The sequence below is a fragment of the Harpia harpyja genome, chromosome 4, assembly GCF_026419915.1.
Source record: "Harpia harpyja isolate bHarHar1 chromosome 4, bHarHar1 primary haplotype, whole genome shotgun sequence".
NCBI classification, from domain to species: Eukaryota; Metazoa; Chordata; class Aves; order Accipitriformes; family Accipitridae; genus Harpia; species Harpia harpyja.
In genome coordinates this window covers 65,551,063-65,566,859 of record NC_068943.1, presented here as the reverse complement: position 1 = coordinate 65,566,859, position 15,797 = coordinate 65,551,063, and the positions used below count along the sequence as shown (strand labels likewise).

The window sequence follows — 15,797 nt, the reverse complement described above, 5'->3', positions numbered from 1 at the left end:
CACCAAAATGCCTTCACATTTCCATGGTCCCTTCTCTGTGTCAGTGCTCTAGGGTCTGGCTCAGACTAACTTTCTTTTTGTGAAGGTACCAGGTTACCTGGTTGTGAGTGTTTCTCCAGAGCTCTGCACCGGTGCAGTCCCAGGCACTGATGGACATCTTCTGGTGTCCTGGACTCCCTCCCTGTCTTGCAGGAGGAGCAGGTCCCAGACCCGAGTATTGGTTCACCACAGTTCATCTTCCAAATAAACATACCTCACCAAAGCAGGGCAGAGGTAAGAATCTTCAAGTTTTCCACCTTTTGATCTTGTCGTCGTCTTCTGCCAGGCATTTTGCTTTTCTTTAATCAAACAGAAAGTTTCTGTACTCTTTTGGTTTTCAAAAAATGTCTTCTAATTGTATGCTTTGTATGTACCTCCCTTGAATTATTTAAATACTTTTTTCTCCACCTTAAGGTGCAATTCAGGATCTTTACAGCCCTGTGATTTCCCCCCAGTCTACTTTTTTTTTTTTTTTTTCTTCCGAACCAAAGGGTTCAGAGGGTCAGAATAAGCTCATATGCTTTTCTTCAGCTTATTTCCCTGCCTCCCATTTTCAGTAGCTCACAATGGTTTGTCGCCTACAGGACCTCCTGTCAGTCATCAGGATGGGTATGACTGACACCTGAACCATCAGTCCCTCATCTGCTTTCTTGCAGCACAGCTCAGACCCCCTGTTAGTACCAGCCGGTGTCCCAGATTTCATTTGGGACTGCTGAAGCTTCTCCTTTGACACACCTTAGAGGAAACAGTTCCATGTCAGCAACATGGGGGTCACATAAGTCCTGATCTTTGGGAACTCAGCTGTTCTGTTGAAGACTCCTTTTAATTGATATTCTTTTCCAATTAGTTCCTTTGGCACTAGCAGTCATTCAAGTTATAGGTGCCACAGGTAAGAAGAGTGCCAGATATCCAGTGGTCCTACAGAAATACCATGCAAATACCCAGCTGTTCAAGCCAAGTAATTCTGCACCTGCTTCAAGTTGCAACTTGAACAGCATTTGGAGAGAATATCTCTCAAGAGTTATTGTGCATTTTAACTAATTACTGGTTTTGTAGCTGTAGTTTCTCAACATTGTACCTTTCCAGCACTACTCATCCAGAGACCAGGGTGTTACAAAGTATGTATCATCTGCTTTTTGATAGTGGGAGATAAAAGACAGAGGTGCCAGGAATATAATCTTTACCAGAGGCTGTTCGGTTAGTGAAATTAACAGGATCAAGAAAACTTAAATTCCCTATATTTTCATCAAAATTCTCCCTTTCATGGTGGCAGTGATATCTGCAAGGATTCAGGATATTTTTTGGCTCGCCGTACTGAAAAGTATCACAGGATTCTCTGCAATATTTTTCTTCCCTCTGAGAGATTACAGATGCTTCATGGAACACAGTGAAAATTCCTGAGAATTACCATAAGCCTGATGTACTTGTCTGTTTCTTGTTGAGTGTCTATTAACAATCATTTGGTATGTAAGTACTAGGGTAAAATAGATGAAAAATCTCTGGGGTTTTTTGTAACACTGGAAGTTGTGGTGCCTGCACAGTGACTTAGCCAGGTCACCAGGTTTGGAGGAGGATTGGTAGGTGGGGCATGAGGAGAAGATGAAAGCAACAGATCTTAGGAATGTGCCTGTGGCACAAGAGACAAATGCTTATAGTAGAAATGATTAGTCAGAAGAAGTTTGGGAAGAGAGATTACTTCTATATACTAGTTGAAACAAGCATGTTCTTTGTGATATCAACACACATACTTTTTATCCTCTCAAATCTTCAGTTTTCTACGCTCATTTCAACACAGAGGACCTTTCTGCTGATTCTCTGCAGCAAGCTGCAGGTGCCACCAGATAAGCCAGAGTCACAGGGAGATAGGGAGCCTTCTAGTAGCTATTACCTGGCCCTAGGGATTACATGCAGACACTTTCTTTTTTCCATCAAATATGCAGTCAGTCTCAATCCCTGTCATCTCTAATGAGCAACACCAGTAACTACCAGAGTCAGGGAAAACTGGTAACCTGTATATGCCTATCTTGGATCAAGTGCTTGGAGCTAAGGTATGTATTTGAACCTCTTCTCTGTGCTTCCATGCAAGAGTTGTTAAATATGTTGCATGTTTCGCTTGTTCCAGATAGTGGGTGTTCTTTACTCGCTTCTGGAGTCTACTCTGAACATGTGCATTAGGGAAGAGCATTTGCCCCAAGAGATATTTTCAGCATAGCAAGAAGTAGGGTAATAAAGAAGACAGGAGTGGAGATAACAGGTCTCCTGTGGTGGACATAGCACTGGCTGCAGGGCTACTGGACACAGGATAATATAAGATGCAAACAAGATGATTATTAATTACTTTCAGCCACCTTTATCATACCACCAAATTGCAGCCACTTCTGACTTCATAACATTCAGCATCTGTAATCTGATGTCCAGTTCAGCAATATTTTTTGCTGCTGTCTGCTCAGACTTTGCCCCTGCAACTAGATGGACTTGTGGATGGTATTCTTCAAAAGCTCTGATTCAGTTCCAGAATTTTGGTGTTGCAGAAACCTTGTAACTTCTGACTGCTCTTTATTTAAGTAGAGGTTTTCTGAGAGACATAGCATTTTCACTGTAATAGTCAATTAAAGGTTTGAGCTGTCCCTTAGAATTGGATTGTTCATCTTCTAGCTGCAGTACCAACAAAGGCAGTTTCATTTTAAGGATTTTTGAAAAACCGTGCTTTTCAGTGTTTCTCTGGAAGCGAGTGGGGGTTTTACAGTGCGTTTGTGAATTACAAAAAAAATACTCCTTGCTACCCTCCTCTGAATTCCACCAAAATCTTAAAACCCTCAACATTTTAAGAGAATACCTGAGTCTTAAATGTTCCTTTGGTTGTTTTTTTGAACGATTTTCCCTGCAGATTTCTATTGTCCCTCTTCAGGAAACGGAACTGTAAAAAGAGCAATTGGTGTATTATAAAGGGCAAGTAAATCCTCACAGCTTTGCATGAGATTGTGCATACATGTAAAGCCAAAAACAAAGCTGAAGTAATTTCAGAATATGCTGCATTTCTACAAAAAATATTTAAAACCTTAAAGTTGCGGTTTTGAGGTAGCAACAACCGTGAGAAGTCCCTTCCCTGACCATATCACATATAATGATTGAAGGATGTAGCCCTGTAGTTTATACTTCTGAGACTGGGCTGTCTTGCCCCCTCTGAACCCTGTATTTATTTGGGCTCTGAACCGTTCTAACTACAGGAGGCTTTGCACTGGTGCAAAGGCCTGCCCTGATGGGCTTCCCTGCGGTATCGAGGTTGTAAAGGTTTACTGGTGTTGAGTCAGTTTATGCAGTTTCCATGAGTATATTAGACTGGACCCCGAGTTACATCTGTTCTAGTAACAAACACAGGGTTAGCAGGGATGCTCAGCAGTGCCCTGCAGTTGTTCATGCTGCCCCCTTGTTAGCATTCTAACACTCCTGGGTTTGGAAGGAGGAAAGGGGAGGTTAGCAAGTCCAGTGTCATTCCACTTTGCCATTTACCTTCCCTAGCAGTAACGTTTTTAACAAGCATAAACCATCCATCTGTGTTATGCTGCTTGTGAAATAGAGTGCGTTTAGCTTCCTTTGTGAATACAAACATACTGCATACTGAAATGAGGTGCTCTCAGCCACAGGTCAGTATGTGCCAGCTTTAGATACTTGGTGTAGTGCTGACAGCTTCATTCTCCGCCAGCCCCATCCTATCTTGTGTGTGTGTGTGTATTTGTGTGCATGTTTGTCTTTCACAGTGGTAGAAAGAAGAAAAATACCCCATCTCTTTGGTTATTTACATAACTTAGTATGCCGATTTTTATTAGCGGATATTTTTAATTGGCTAACAGTTGTCATCGGTGATGTCATGGTTCCAGAAACATTCATAATGTCTACTTTGATGTTTTTCTTTGCCTTAACCAAAGGGGGACACTGATTCTATAGAAAAAAATACACAGAGAAAGCAAAATTAAAGCTTCTTAATAACTATACAAAATATGCAAATACCCCTCTTGGTTGGCTGCAGTAGTCCATCTGTTCTGACAGTATCTCATATTAGATTATCCAAGATGCTTGCCAGCATCCAAGTATCTAGCTTTGCTGCAAACCTCTACCAGAAGCAGAAAGAGGCTACGTTTTCATGAGAGCAAGAGATTCTACACAAAGCAAACTAAATAGGCTTCAAGCTGCTAAAAGACTACTTATGTGCCTGGGGAAAAGAAGTAAACAGTCTTTTTGTGTGTACTGCTTTCACTGTAGCCTTTTCAGAGCCCTCTTTTCCTTATCCTAAATGCCTCTTCTGCCTGCCAAGAATAAGGATAATTAAATGTCCTTTAAGTGGTGTTAAAAGCTGCATGATAAGAATACCTATTCTCCTGATCCAACTCCATATAGTAAATATGAAAGGAGAACAGTCCTATCAAGCATGCTACTTCGTCACTCCTGAGACCAGCTAAGACGGAGACTTGAAATAACCAATTTTCCCCCGCAGTTACATATGCAGCATCCTTACAAGCATCTCCAGCAGCTCGCCTGCCTCTCGTGTCTGCTATTTATACAGTAATGCAACCGAATTGAAAAGCAACAGCTATACACAAGCTAATTTTAAAGCAGTGCTCTGGTTTGTGATTTTAAAAGGCAGCTACCAATAAAAATGTAAATTTAAAAGAACCCTAGAGTCCTTTCTACTGACCCATTGATAACTATATTTTGAACTAAAACTGTTTTTTATTGTCCTCAAAGGTTTTTTTTATGCCAATATATGATTATTACTTCTTTAAAAAAAAAGTACAGTTATTTTTTATTTCCTGATGGTGCTGAGGATGAGACGACCATCAGTACTAGCTGTTTCTTTTCCCCACTTCTTATAGTTTTTCCTTTATGATAAATAGAAAGTAGTTGTATGGAAAAATGTTATTTAATGATTTTCTCTGCAGTGTTGGATAATGTCTTTATATAAATGCTCTTATAGCGTATGTATTACTTGTGGTAAAACAATGCATGTTTCAATGTGTTAGCCTCCTTTCAGACAAACTGCAAGACTTGGAGAGCTATCTGTGTCTCCTGAAATTTTTTTTCTGAACTGTAATGCTTTTAAAAAGCAGATCTGATTATTCACATTAGTCTCTGGATTTCCTTCCCCTTTTCTTTATTGCATGAGGCATTAGCATGGAAACACACTTCACATTTCTCAGGCTTTTGTCTGTTCCTGCTGCTTTGCCTACTGGAAGTCAAACAGTGCTACTTGGTTTCTGACATAACTGATTACTATGGAAATCATTACCATGTCATAAACAGAGGATTTCATGTGTCGAATGTGCGGCAGGAACACAGACAATTCTGTAAGCAGAAGGTTCCTGCTAGTAAGGAAAAAGGGAAGAGAAATGCAGAAAACACATGATGCCTGTGCAAAAGCCATTGCTGCAGATTCTTTTTCAGAAGGTATAACCTGCAAGAGCATGGGGATCAAGCAGTTTGCTGGGGTTTTTTGTTTCTAAATGAGTAAGAAGATAGATGTGAATTTGTGCTTCAAGAAATAATTATTTTATTTTGACTCCAGCAGTTGGCACTGGCCAAAGTGATTTCCGAGGGCATTCGATGTATGTCCCAGATCACTGTTCCACGCTAGGGAGACTAGACAGCTATTGCTGTGCTATGCAGCGCTCTGAAACCAAGGACACCAGCTGCCAGACGGAGGAAGTTAAAGTTGTGCCCCCTTCAATGAGAAGAATACGTGCGCAGAAAGGACAAGGCATTGCAGCCCAGATGTCTCAGTTCTCCAGTTCATCTGGAAACATGTCAGTGATGAGTGATTCTGCTGCAGTTATATTTGCTTCTCGCCAAAATAGCGACATAGGTTTTCACAGCTTGCCTCGGGCTGGTGCGAGAGTGTCTCTGCAGTCCCTAGAGCAGACACAGAGCATCTCTATGCAGACAGAAGACATCGCTGGCACTTTACCCCACCAGATAAGTAAATTGCAAGTGGATGATAGTGTCGTGCATCTGAGGAATAATCCCACGACGGGGACCCCGTCGAGGCCAAAGTCTCAAGAGGTGAGAAGCTATGATAGCGAAAAGTCCGCAAGCCCAGCATGTGTGGTCTCTCCTCATGCTACCTACTCAACAAGCATCATACCCAATGCAACACTGTCATCCTCCTCAGAAGTTATCGTTATTCACACTGCCCAGAGTGCTGGTTCATTGGATAGTAAAATTACAAGCTCCACTGCCTACCCAAAGCCAAGAGACAATCCTGTTGCCAGCAGTGCAGTAAGTGGGAAAGAAGATCACCATTCTTCAAGCGGTAACTGGAGTGAGAGTAGCTCCACACGTCACTCACAGACTTCAGATACCATCCCATCTAATACTGTCATGATGCTTTCTCTTGGTGACTCTGCTGTCTCTCTTAGCACTCCTGGAAATGCGGAGGCTGGATCTCAGAGCATGAGCTACAGCTGTAGGAACAATCTTGCTTTACCAAACCCTTCCCAGGACAGCGATGGTAGGAGTGAATCTAGCTATTCAGGGGAGCAAGCACAAGCAGCAGTGAGCAGCACAGAGCATTGGCTGTACAAGTCTGCAGAAAACAGTGAGACTCCTTCATGCAAGGTGGTTTGTACCACACCAGGCTGTGCCACTCCCGGCAGCAACCTGAGCAGCAGCAGCCTGGAGAGGACTTCAGTCAGGGACGATTCTACTTCTCTGTATTCTGTGGACCATGATGGTTATTACAGTTCCGCGCATATGGACTCCGGACTGAAGTCAGACGTGCCATGCAATAGTACTAATGGTTTTGGGAACCCCAGAGACAGCGTGATAAATGTCTTCGAAGGAAAGGAGAAGAAACATCAGGATGACCAGTCAGGCCAAGGTGAGAAATCCCTTGCAAGAAACATCTCTCTGAAAAAGGCAAAGAAGCCGCCTTTGCCACCATCCAGAACAGACTCACTCAGAAGGATGCCCAAGAAAAAAGCCCAGTCTAATGGACAGGTACTTGATGAAACCCTCATTGCCACTCTCCAGCATTCTCTGCAGCTGAATCTCAAGTGCAAAAATGGCAGCTCCCCTTCCCAGAGCCCCTGCAGTGATTATGAGGATCCCTGGGTGTTGCGATCCCGCAGCCAAAGCTCAGTCAGTGCAAGCAGTAGCATGATGTCCACCACTGCTCCAAACCTGTACTCCATCTGCACAGTCACTCCCTCTCAGAGTGAAACAAGTAGCATCAAGTCGGAGTACGCTGACCAGTGGGGTTACTACAGCGACTATCCCGCAGTGACAGATGACCAGGTAAAATCCTCAGTGACCCATTCTGCCAGTACATCATCTGCTCTCAGCGATTACAGCATCAGCCACTTCAGTGATGGCTCAAGGGCTTCTGTGCCACAAGTGCCCAGTGGACTGGCCAAACCAAAGAGCACTTCTCCAGAGAAATCCCACCGAGTCACATCGCCGTCGAGTGGGTACTCCAGCCAGTCCAATACACCCACTGCGCTTACTCCAGTGCCTGTATTTTTAAAATCTGCATCATCAGGAAATGGGAAGTCCAAGCTGAAGCCTAAAGTGCCTGAAAGGAAATCCTCTCTTCTGTCTTCAGTCTCCATGTCTTCATCCTCCACTTCTCTTTCTTCGAATACATCTACTGAAGGGAGCGTGAGTGTGAAGAAATTGGACCCCACCCTGAGCTCTCCTCCGGATTCTAGAGCACCTCCGCCACCACCTCCTCTTCCAACACCTCCTCCGCATTGCCCCGAACTTTCTCCTCCCCCTCCCCCTCCTCCTCCTCCAGCAGAAGTCATGGATCTGTCCCCGTTGCCAGCCTCTCCCACGTTCCCCCCTCCTCCGCCAGAAGCTGATGTAAATTCTTCCTTTGCCCAGACTGTCCCGTGGTTTCCGCAAGAAGCCTCCATCAGTTTGTTCTCTTCCCCCGTTCCTCCTCCTTCTACTTTCCCCTTAGCTGTCCCGCCACCAGCACCACCTCTTGATCCCAAACTAACAAAAGGTGCAACAATATACCCACAGTATTCTTTTAAGAAACGTAACCAGGAAGATTCTTGCTACAGTCCAGTGAAGCAGCCACTCAACAAGCAAGACCCATCGAGACCTGTGATGCCCTTAGTAACTACCAAAGCATTGCAAATGGTGCAGCTGAGGTCCGTGAAAAAAGCAACAGAAGGTGAGCCATCACCTGAATCTGCTTCTGAAACCACCTCTCAGGAAAAGGGTACTGTAAATTCATCATCACAGTCTTCCGTAAAGCCATCTCTCTCACTAAGACTCAGTAACAGCTTAGGCGAAGAGGAAATGAAAACTCAAGGCACTTCATTTAAAAACTCAGTTCAAACACTGGCTCGGGGTTCTCCTCTCATTCTCTCCGATAACATACCCGTGCTTGACAGCGATCAAAAGCCTGCAAGTGCAGTGGGTCTAAACAAGTCTTTTGAAGCTGATTCACTGGGGACAGCTACTGAAGACACGCCCGAGTCTTCAGTGCAGAGCGAAGACCTCCATTCTGGCATGTCACTTCAGGGGTCACCAGCATCTCCTGACAAGACTCAGGTTATACTGCCAAGCAAGAAACCACCTCCTATTTCAAAAAAACCCAAACTGTTCCTTGTTGTACCACCTCCACAGTTAGATTTTACAGTGGAGAAAATAGCTGAAGTGAGTGATGTTGTCAGAAGCACATCAAGCCCAACTAAGGGAGACGCTGAGCTTGCACACTGCGAGGAGGCGAGAAATTGTCTTACAGATGGACTCATTTCTAGCGAGATGGACTCTGGCAGCCTGGTTCCTGAGGGAGGAGCTGCCGGATTCACCTTCTCTGAGACAGTGGGAGCTAATGCCTTTGTGGTGCAGCCTGCTGCATCACCAGTTCAAGAAGAACCCAGGCAGGAGGAGCAGTCTGCTTTTGATGAAGGAAGCAGTTCAGGCAGCAGCCAAGACAGCGGCAGTAACGCGGACGGGCACCTATCTCAAGAGAACGAAAGTGGTGAGTCTCTCTTCTCTGACTCTTCTTCAGATGTAGTAGTAGCTATTTTTAAAGAAGCTGGGGAGTGAGAATAGCAATCCTAGCATTCAGGTGAGTTTCTGTAGAGAAAAGAACCTCTTGCGATAGTTATAAATAAAAGCCTGAAGAAAGTTGCAGGGATCCAATTAATACTTTATGAGATTTCTTAGAATTCCTTTCTAACTTCTCATTATTGCAGACATGGAAAGAAAATGATGCTTTATTTAACTGTGCTAGGATTAAAACATGCTATGAACACATGGTTGGCTTTGTTAATTTTGATTTTGCATTTTAGTGGAAACCATACAAATTTTCTTTCAGTACTGTTCTCTGCCTGTGCGTGTGAGCAAGCGTAGGCATTTCATGCACTGCAGTTTCCTAAGCGTTGTTCTGAAATGACAATAGTGACAACGGTGCACTTGCTAAATCTCTTGGATGCTTTGCCTTAGAGGCAGCGAGGGCTAGTTTCAGCATTATATGCCTGCTGGGTTCCCACGATGGACTGATAGTATTGTTCATTCTCTCTGCATAGCGGAGGTATTTGAATCGGATACAGCAAATAGTTCATTCCTGCCGAGCAATAGTTATGGGGAAGAGACAGACGGAGTGGCAACACCAGCGAGACCAAGGACTACTGAGGATCTTTTTGCAGCCATTCACAGGTACTGGAGGAATTGCCCTTCCATACTGTCAGGTCCGGTAGTTCTCTCAAAATTTAATTAACGTTGTTTTACTAAAACACGCAATTACAACAGTCATTGCTTTAACAGAAGGCACACATTTATCAACTTTCTACTAAGGCTATGTATGAAAAAGATAAGGAAAAGAACTTTTGTTTTATTGTTTTACAAATATATTTAATCCATTCTGAACTAAAAGCTACCAGATTAAATCAATGTAGATTATATTATAAATATCCTGCCCCTTAAAATATCAAGTTACATCTAGTATTTATTGTACTGTTCTCGATCTGCCATATTAACTCTACTGTTGCTTTTTCTGTGTATCTTTTTGTTTTCATTCTCGTTCTTCTCCATCTCTTTTTACTCTCTTCGCTGCTTATATGGTGCAGTTTGGGACAGAGGCTCAACGCTAATGCTTCATGGCAAGCGTGGCTGAAACTGGCAAGTAACACAACATGTCAGTCATATGGCAAAAACATATGGCAAACGCTGGATTATAGTTTGCCATAATCCAGCCTGAGGTCGGGTGTTTTGTGTCAAACTGGTTAATGAATGAAATGTGCAATACTGGCTCTATTATTAATGACATTATTCATTTCCCTTAAAAACAGAATCATCCTGAATAGGCAACTAGATTTTTGTGCTGTTCACATTAGGTTGTCATAAAAAGAAAAGGAAAAAAATGCTTAAAACCAGAAAATGAAAGGTGTGCACCATTTAAACAGTACACACAGAAGACCATTACCACTCTCTGAACTACTGAGCTTGCTTTTGGACTAGAATCGATGTAGTGGTAGTGCCATCTTGTGGCTTTGTCTTTTACTTAAAATGTAAAGGGGCCATCTCTTTTAACTGGTCACAGAAAGTGCTTGGCAGCATCCATACAGGTTTATCTAGGTGTTCAGTCAGTTTGCGCATCTGTGCCTGAGTTTTGCGTCAGGAGTACTGAGGGACGGGAAAAGCCTGTTGTGAGAACGTGGCTGGGAGCTGGGAGACTGCAGCACTTGGGATGCAAATGCTATTTTTTCATTTTTGAAATTATTATGTTTCAGATGTTACAAAAATTACATATAGATGATACTGACTTTTTATAACTTATGGTTACCCCTTAGGACTTGGCCTGTAGGAGCTGTTCTAAAAATGGTCTGTTGCATTCATGTTGCATGGCACTCACTAGGACTGCGACAAATCTATTTTTAGAATGAAATATTCTGGCCAGTAGCCTTTCCATTATGTATGCAGATAGAGAGTGGATCTCTGTGTGTATGCACATACATGTAATTCATGAGTTTATGGGGAAATGGACAATGGAACTGGATGTGACATAGTTAAAACTGCTTGACACCTTTGTTATTAAGACCTTGCTTTTGCTGGCTTTAGACTTGAACCACTATCTTCCTTGGTTGTTAATTAATAAAAAATGTTTTGGTTTTCCCCCACTATTTCTAAAAGGTATTATTTCAGTGATTGGCACTCTTGAATACGTGCTTTGGAGTAAGACAAGAAATTTAGTGGTATGTGTGTTAAGGGCAGGAAGAACAATCCAAGTTTAAGTCACAGTTCTGTTTGAATATATACCCTATCTCTGTCTGAAAAGCCACCAAAACCAAATTTGGTTCTTAATTTTAACTTTCTGCCGCAATCCATACATGCTGAGAAAAGCTGGTTAGATGCTGACAGCAGACTGACTGCTCTGTGCTGCATTCACAGTCTTACTGAATTAGTTCAAGTCAGGATAACTGAGTCTTTCCCTGCAGATCTTTGCAATTGAATTTTTCTTTTTGTTTATTTGGAATTTCATTTAGGTTTTGGCAGCAGTACAATCCCAGCATTGCACTGTTTAAAGATACCCCTAGGCAGCCAAAACCCTAACGAAGGGAAATCTTTTCCCTGTAACTAATGCACACGCATGTTCATGTACAGACTCGCAGAGCATCCAAGCACCAAATTCACTTGCTGCCTACGGTACTGATAGACAGTTAAATCTAGACAAGGTTCTTATGTTTGCCACTACTGAAGTCATCATTTTATCCCTATGCTGTCTTCTGGTGTCCATTCATCTTCAGGCTGAATGGATTTCGGTATTATATTCCTCTTCCAGAAAGGCAGGTGGAGGCACCAGCAGCTGAAAATAACAGCTGTTACAGCTGCCTGTGGGGGTATCGTAAGTGATCTGTGCATAAACTTCACCACTTAAGAGACAGGATCACTCCAAAGTCTTGGCAGAGTTTATGGCAATGTCTGTTGCTGCCACCTACTCAGCTGATGGATTCTGCTACTTTGTTTTCTGGGGTTTTTTGTTATCAGTAGGCTGCAATGCAAAAAGACATTTGAGCTTGCCTCTGCAAAATCTCAAGGCCTTTAAGAAAGTATACAGCTAAAGATCATGTTACTTGGAAACCTGTTTTACAGGAGGAGCAGTCTGTATTGAACACATGCTTGATAAAAATTAAAATGGAATTATAGCATGATAATGTTGTATTTGTAACAAGTCTGCTGACTTCTTTTAAACTTTTGCCAAAATAGCATTTGTAAAATTAACCTTTATACAATCTTTTTGAATTAATTTTTGCTTAGTCTGCAAAGAAGCAAAGCAGCTTTGCTACAGATACCAGGCATGTAGTACATTTTTTTCTTTAAGATTTCTAATAATGTGAAAATGGGGCAATAGAAGTCCAGTTTCCACTTATTCCCAGTTCCATGATTGTTTCTTAATTTTGTTTTTGTTATCCCTGCACTTTACATTTAAATTAAAAAACACTCCGCCCTTTCATTTGGAAAGATAACTTTCATGTCAGGAAGTTGGTCTCTCCTTCATTTAGTCGACAAGTTGTGCAATGACAGAGCACCAACAGAACTGTGAATTTTGTCTGTGCATCTTAATAGAAGCTGGAAAACTCAGTTTTCACAATTCATTTAATGTTTGGGTTGGGGAGGGGATTTTTTTTTTTTTAATCATTTAATCCAGAATGCTTACATGTGGCTCACTTTACTCCATCTTAACTTCAGCAGGAGTGCATTGCAATATCCCTTTCAAAGGCAAGTGCACTAAACTACACTTCTAATTCTCCAGAAAGCATCAAATAAAATAGTAAAACAAAACAAAACAAAAAAACCCAACATACTTTAGATTGCATATTTTTAATCAAATCCCCAAACTAACAGAAAAATGGCATTGAGTATAATCTTTATAATGCATTAGTCTTAGCAGTTGAATACTGACTCCGGAAAACCTGATTCACTAAATTCGCTTAAGTGTTTGGGACATCAGTATTGCCAGTTTTAGTAGTTTCATTGTTCCAGATTTGCAGAAAAAGAACAATATACTTAGCTTATACCTCCAATACCTGCATTAATGCCTATACAGTTTTGGTGGTGTTCTTACTCATGCTTTAGATTTAGATTACTTCTCCGTTATTCCTCTCTTTGCTTTAGCTTAATTCATTGTCATCCCTCTATGCTGAGTTTAATTAGGGGAGGTAAAAAGTTTCATTGTTTGTTTGGTCCTCTTTTTCTGTTGTTTTTCAAAATCAGATCCAAAAGGAAAGTCCTTGGCCGTAAAGATTCTGAAGACGACCGTACCCGCAACCATTCTCCATCGCCCCCCGTAACTCCCACTGGTGCTTCCCCAACCTTAGCTACCCTCAAACAAGCCGGATCAATTCAGAGAAGCATTCGCAAGAGCAGCACCAGCAACGACAACTTCAAAGCCCTGCTGCTGAAGAAAGGGAGCCGCTGCGACACCAGTTCCCGCATGTCCGCAGCAGAGATGTTGAAGAACACGGACCCGCGGTTCCACCGGACGAAGACGGATGCCTCCCCTGACCTTTCCGACAGCCCTGCCAGCTGCTCGCCCAGCAAGAGCAAACGGGCCCAGGAAGAGTGGGCCAAGAGCGAGGGCCTGATGCCAAGGAGCATGTCCTTCTCTGGCACTAGGTACGGCCGGTCACGAACACCCCCCTCTGCTGCCAGCAGCAAGTACAATGTCCGCAACCGCATCCAGAGCAGCCCCATGACTGTCATTAGTGAAGGAGATGGGGAAGTGGTGGAACAGTCAGAGGGCAGGGTCCGAAGGACTTTGGAAGAGCAGCAAGAGAGGCAGCTTGATATGTTTAACAGTGATGAAATGGACACGAATGACTTTCCATATGCTGAGGAGGCAGGCTGCAAGGAGACCTTGGATCCAACCCATCTAGACTTAATGACTCAGCCAGGTACTTCAAGGAAGTATCTAAGCCCTTCAGCTGAAGAAAGTTAAAAGGCAGTGACAGAAGGCATTGGATATTAGTCTAGAAAATGACAGAGGACTAGATTCCAGAAGAAAGCCGAGACCAGGACAAGTTTACTTTGCTGAGCATTTATTCCATGAACTGCATGTGTGTGTTTAAATGCTAAAGCAGTGACAGTTCTGCATGGTTGTGTTGGGGAGGACTTGCTATGAATGAGTGGTCTGTGGCTTAAAGAAAGTTAACAGTTGAATTTTTTGTGTAAAGCCTTAGAAGTCCTCTTGTTGGGGGGGGAGTTTTCTCAGAGCCTGTAGGGGTGTGAAGTTTTTCTTTTTCTTGAGACTGCAATTGTGCAAGCAAAATTTAGGAATAAGCCTGAAAAAAGAGGAATGGGAAGGCTCCTGTGGTACAAGCTGGACATCTGCTTCAAAAGCATTGTAGTGGTGCAGCGTAGTGTGTTCATTAAGCAGAGGGAGGCACGATGAGGCACATTCACCTATGAGGAGGTAGTAGGTTGGTGCTGGGGATACATGGCTTATTACTGGGGTGTGCCCCAGTGTTCAATGAAGCGTGTCCTGCTAAAGCAGTTAGGTCACCAGGTTATGAATTGGTCCAGGGTACTTTTTTTTTTCCTGAGGGAAAATGAAATATGTAGTTAACGTAGAAAAGGGAGCTGAGTTTTATAGCACACTGCTAGCTGCTATGCAGCCACGTGTACGCTTGGTGAAACACTCATTTCTAAGTGAATTGCTTCCTTGACTAGAGTATTCCCTTAGAGAACTGGAACAACTGGATGTGTGCGGAGGATGCCAGCAGACAACAGAAATGTGGGAGAGGAATTAAGCAGTGTACTGCCAGAGTTTGGAAGGGTTGCATTTCTGAATTAGAAAGCAAAATTTGACTTTGAGAACTTGCACTACAGAGCTGTAGGTGGGGCCTGTCTTTCAAAATTGAAACCTGGGAGTTGTGTTTTGCCAGAAGTCTTTCTTCCATTTGTCAAAATGGGAAGATTATTACTTTTCATCACTTGAAATACAGATACTTGCTAACTTTTGGTTACCAAAGAATAAGTTACAGTTACTTTCCTTTTTTATTTGCCTGCAGTATTTCTCTTCTTTTTTAACCTTAATAATTTAGTGAGGTTCGGTTTTATTGTATATTTTACAGATAATAAAAACATTTAACAGTTTTCCAATTGTCAAGAAGACCATTAATTAAAACTGAAATATTGGCTGCAGTTTTTGGTTCTTAGTAGGAACGAAGCTTTTAATTTTTAAGAAGAATTTTGCATCACTTGATGGCGTGCGCAGTTTTTGTATTGTTTGTAAATATTGAAAGTTGTTAAAATATCTTTTGATCTCCCTACCGTAGAATTTATACATTTTTAGATTGCTTTTAAGAAGAAAAAGCACTCTTTGTAGATTATTTATTTTAGAGAAATATGCTTGTAATCTCTTTCTTCAATCTTTTACTTGTTAGTAATGTAAATTTCAGGGGCCTTCGTTTAACTCTTCCCTTCACAAGAGGGGAATAGTGATGAAAATGCTGTGACTTTGCTTCAATAAAGAAAAAGGCTGCCAGTTGCCATATTGTCTTTTGAGTTGATTAAAATCTCCTTCAAAAGATGTGTCCCACAGCGTATGGCAACCCACTGAATGCCATAAACCATTCATCGAACTACTAATCTCCAGTTTTCGTTGCAAAATTTACTAATTCACTTTAGAGACAACTAAAGTGTACTTACATTTCCATCCCATTTTGGCATCTCAATGCTGTGACTAAAAAAATTGAATTAATCCAAAGCTTTTTCCAGTATCATTTGTGAGTGTTCCTACTACTTCT

At 42.2% G+C, this 15,797-nt stretch overlaps 1 protein-coding gene across 14 annotated transcripts in view; it reads left to right on the top strand.

Annotated features, from left to right (window-relative positions):
* Window positions 1-15,540, top strand: part of NHSL1 (NHS like 1) — a 185,356-nt gene extending 169,816 nt beyond the window's left edge. For 10 of the 14 annotated variants that reach the window (XM_052784493.1, XM_052784502.1, XM_052784495.1 and 7 more), the window contains 3 exons: window positions 5,600-9,028; window positions 9,579-9,708; window positions 13,264-15,540. In XM_052784493.1, the coding sequence (XP_052640453.1) occupies window positions 5,600-9,028; window positions 9,579-9,708; window positions 13,264-13,987 (4,283 nt within the window). In that variant the 3' untranslated portion in view covers window positions 13,988-15,540. Of the gene's footprint in view, window positions 1-5,599; window positions 9,029-9,578; window positions 9,709-10,118; window positions 10,171-13,263 lie in introns of all 14 variants that reach the window. The other 4 variants (XM_052784494.1, XM_052784497.1, XM_052784499.1 and 1 more) reach the window with 2 other exon arrangements.
* Window positions 15,541-15,797: the final 257 nt, after the last annotated feature.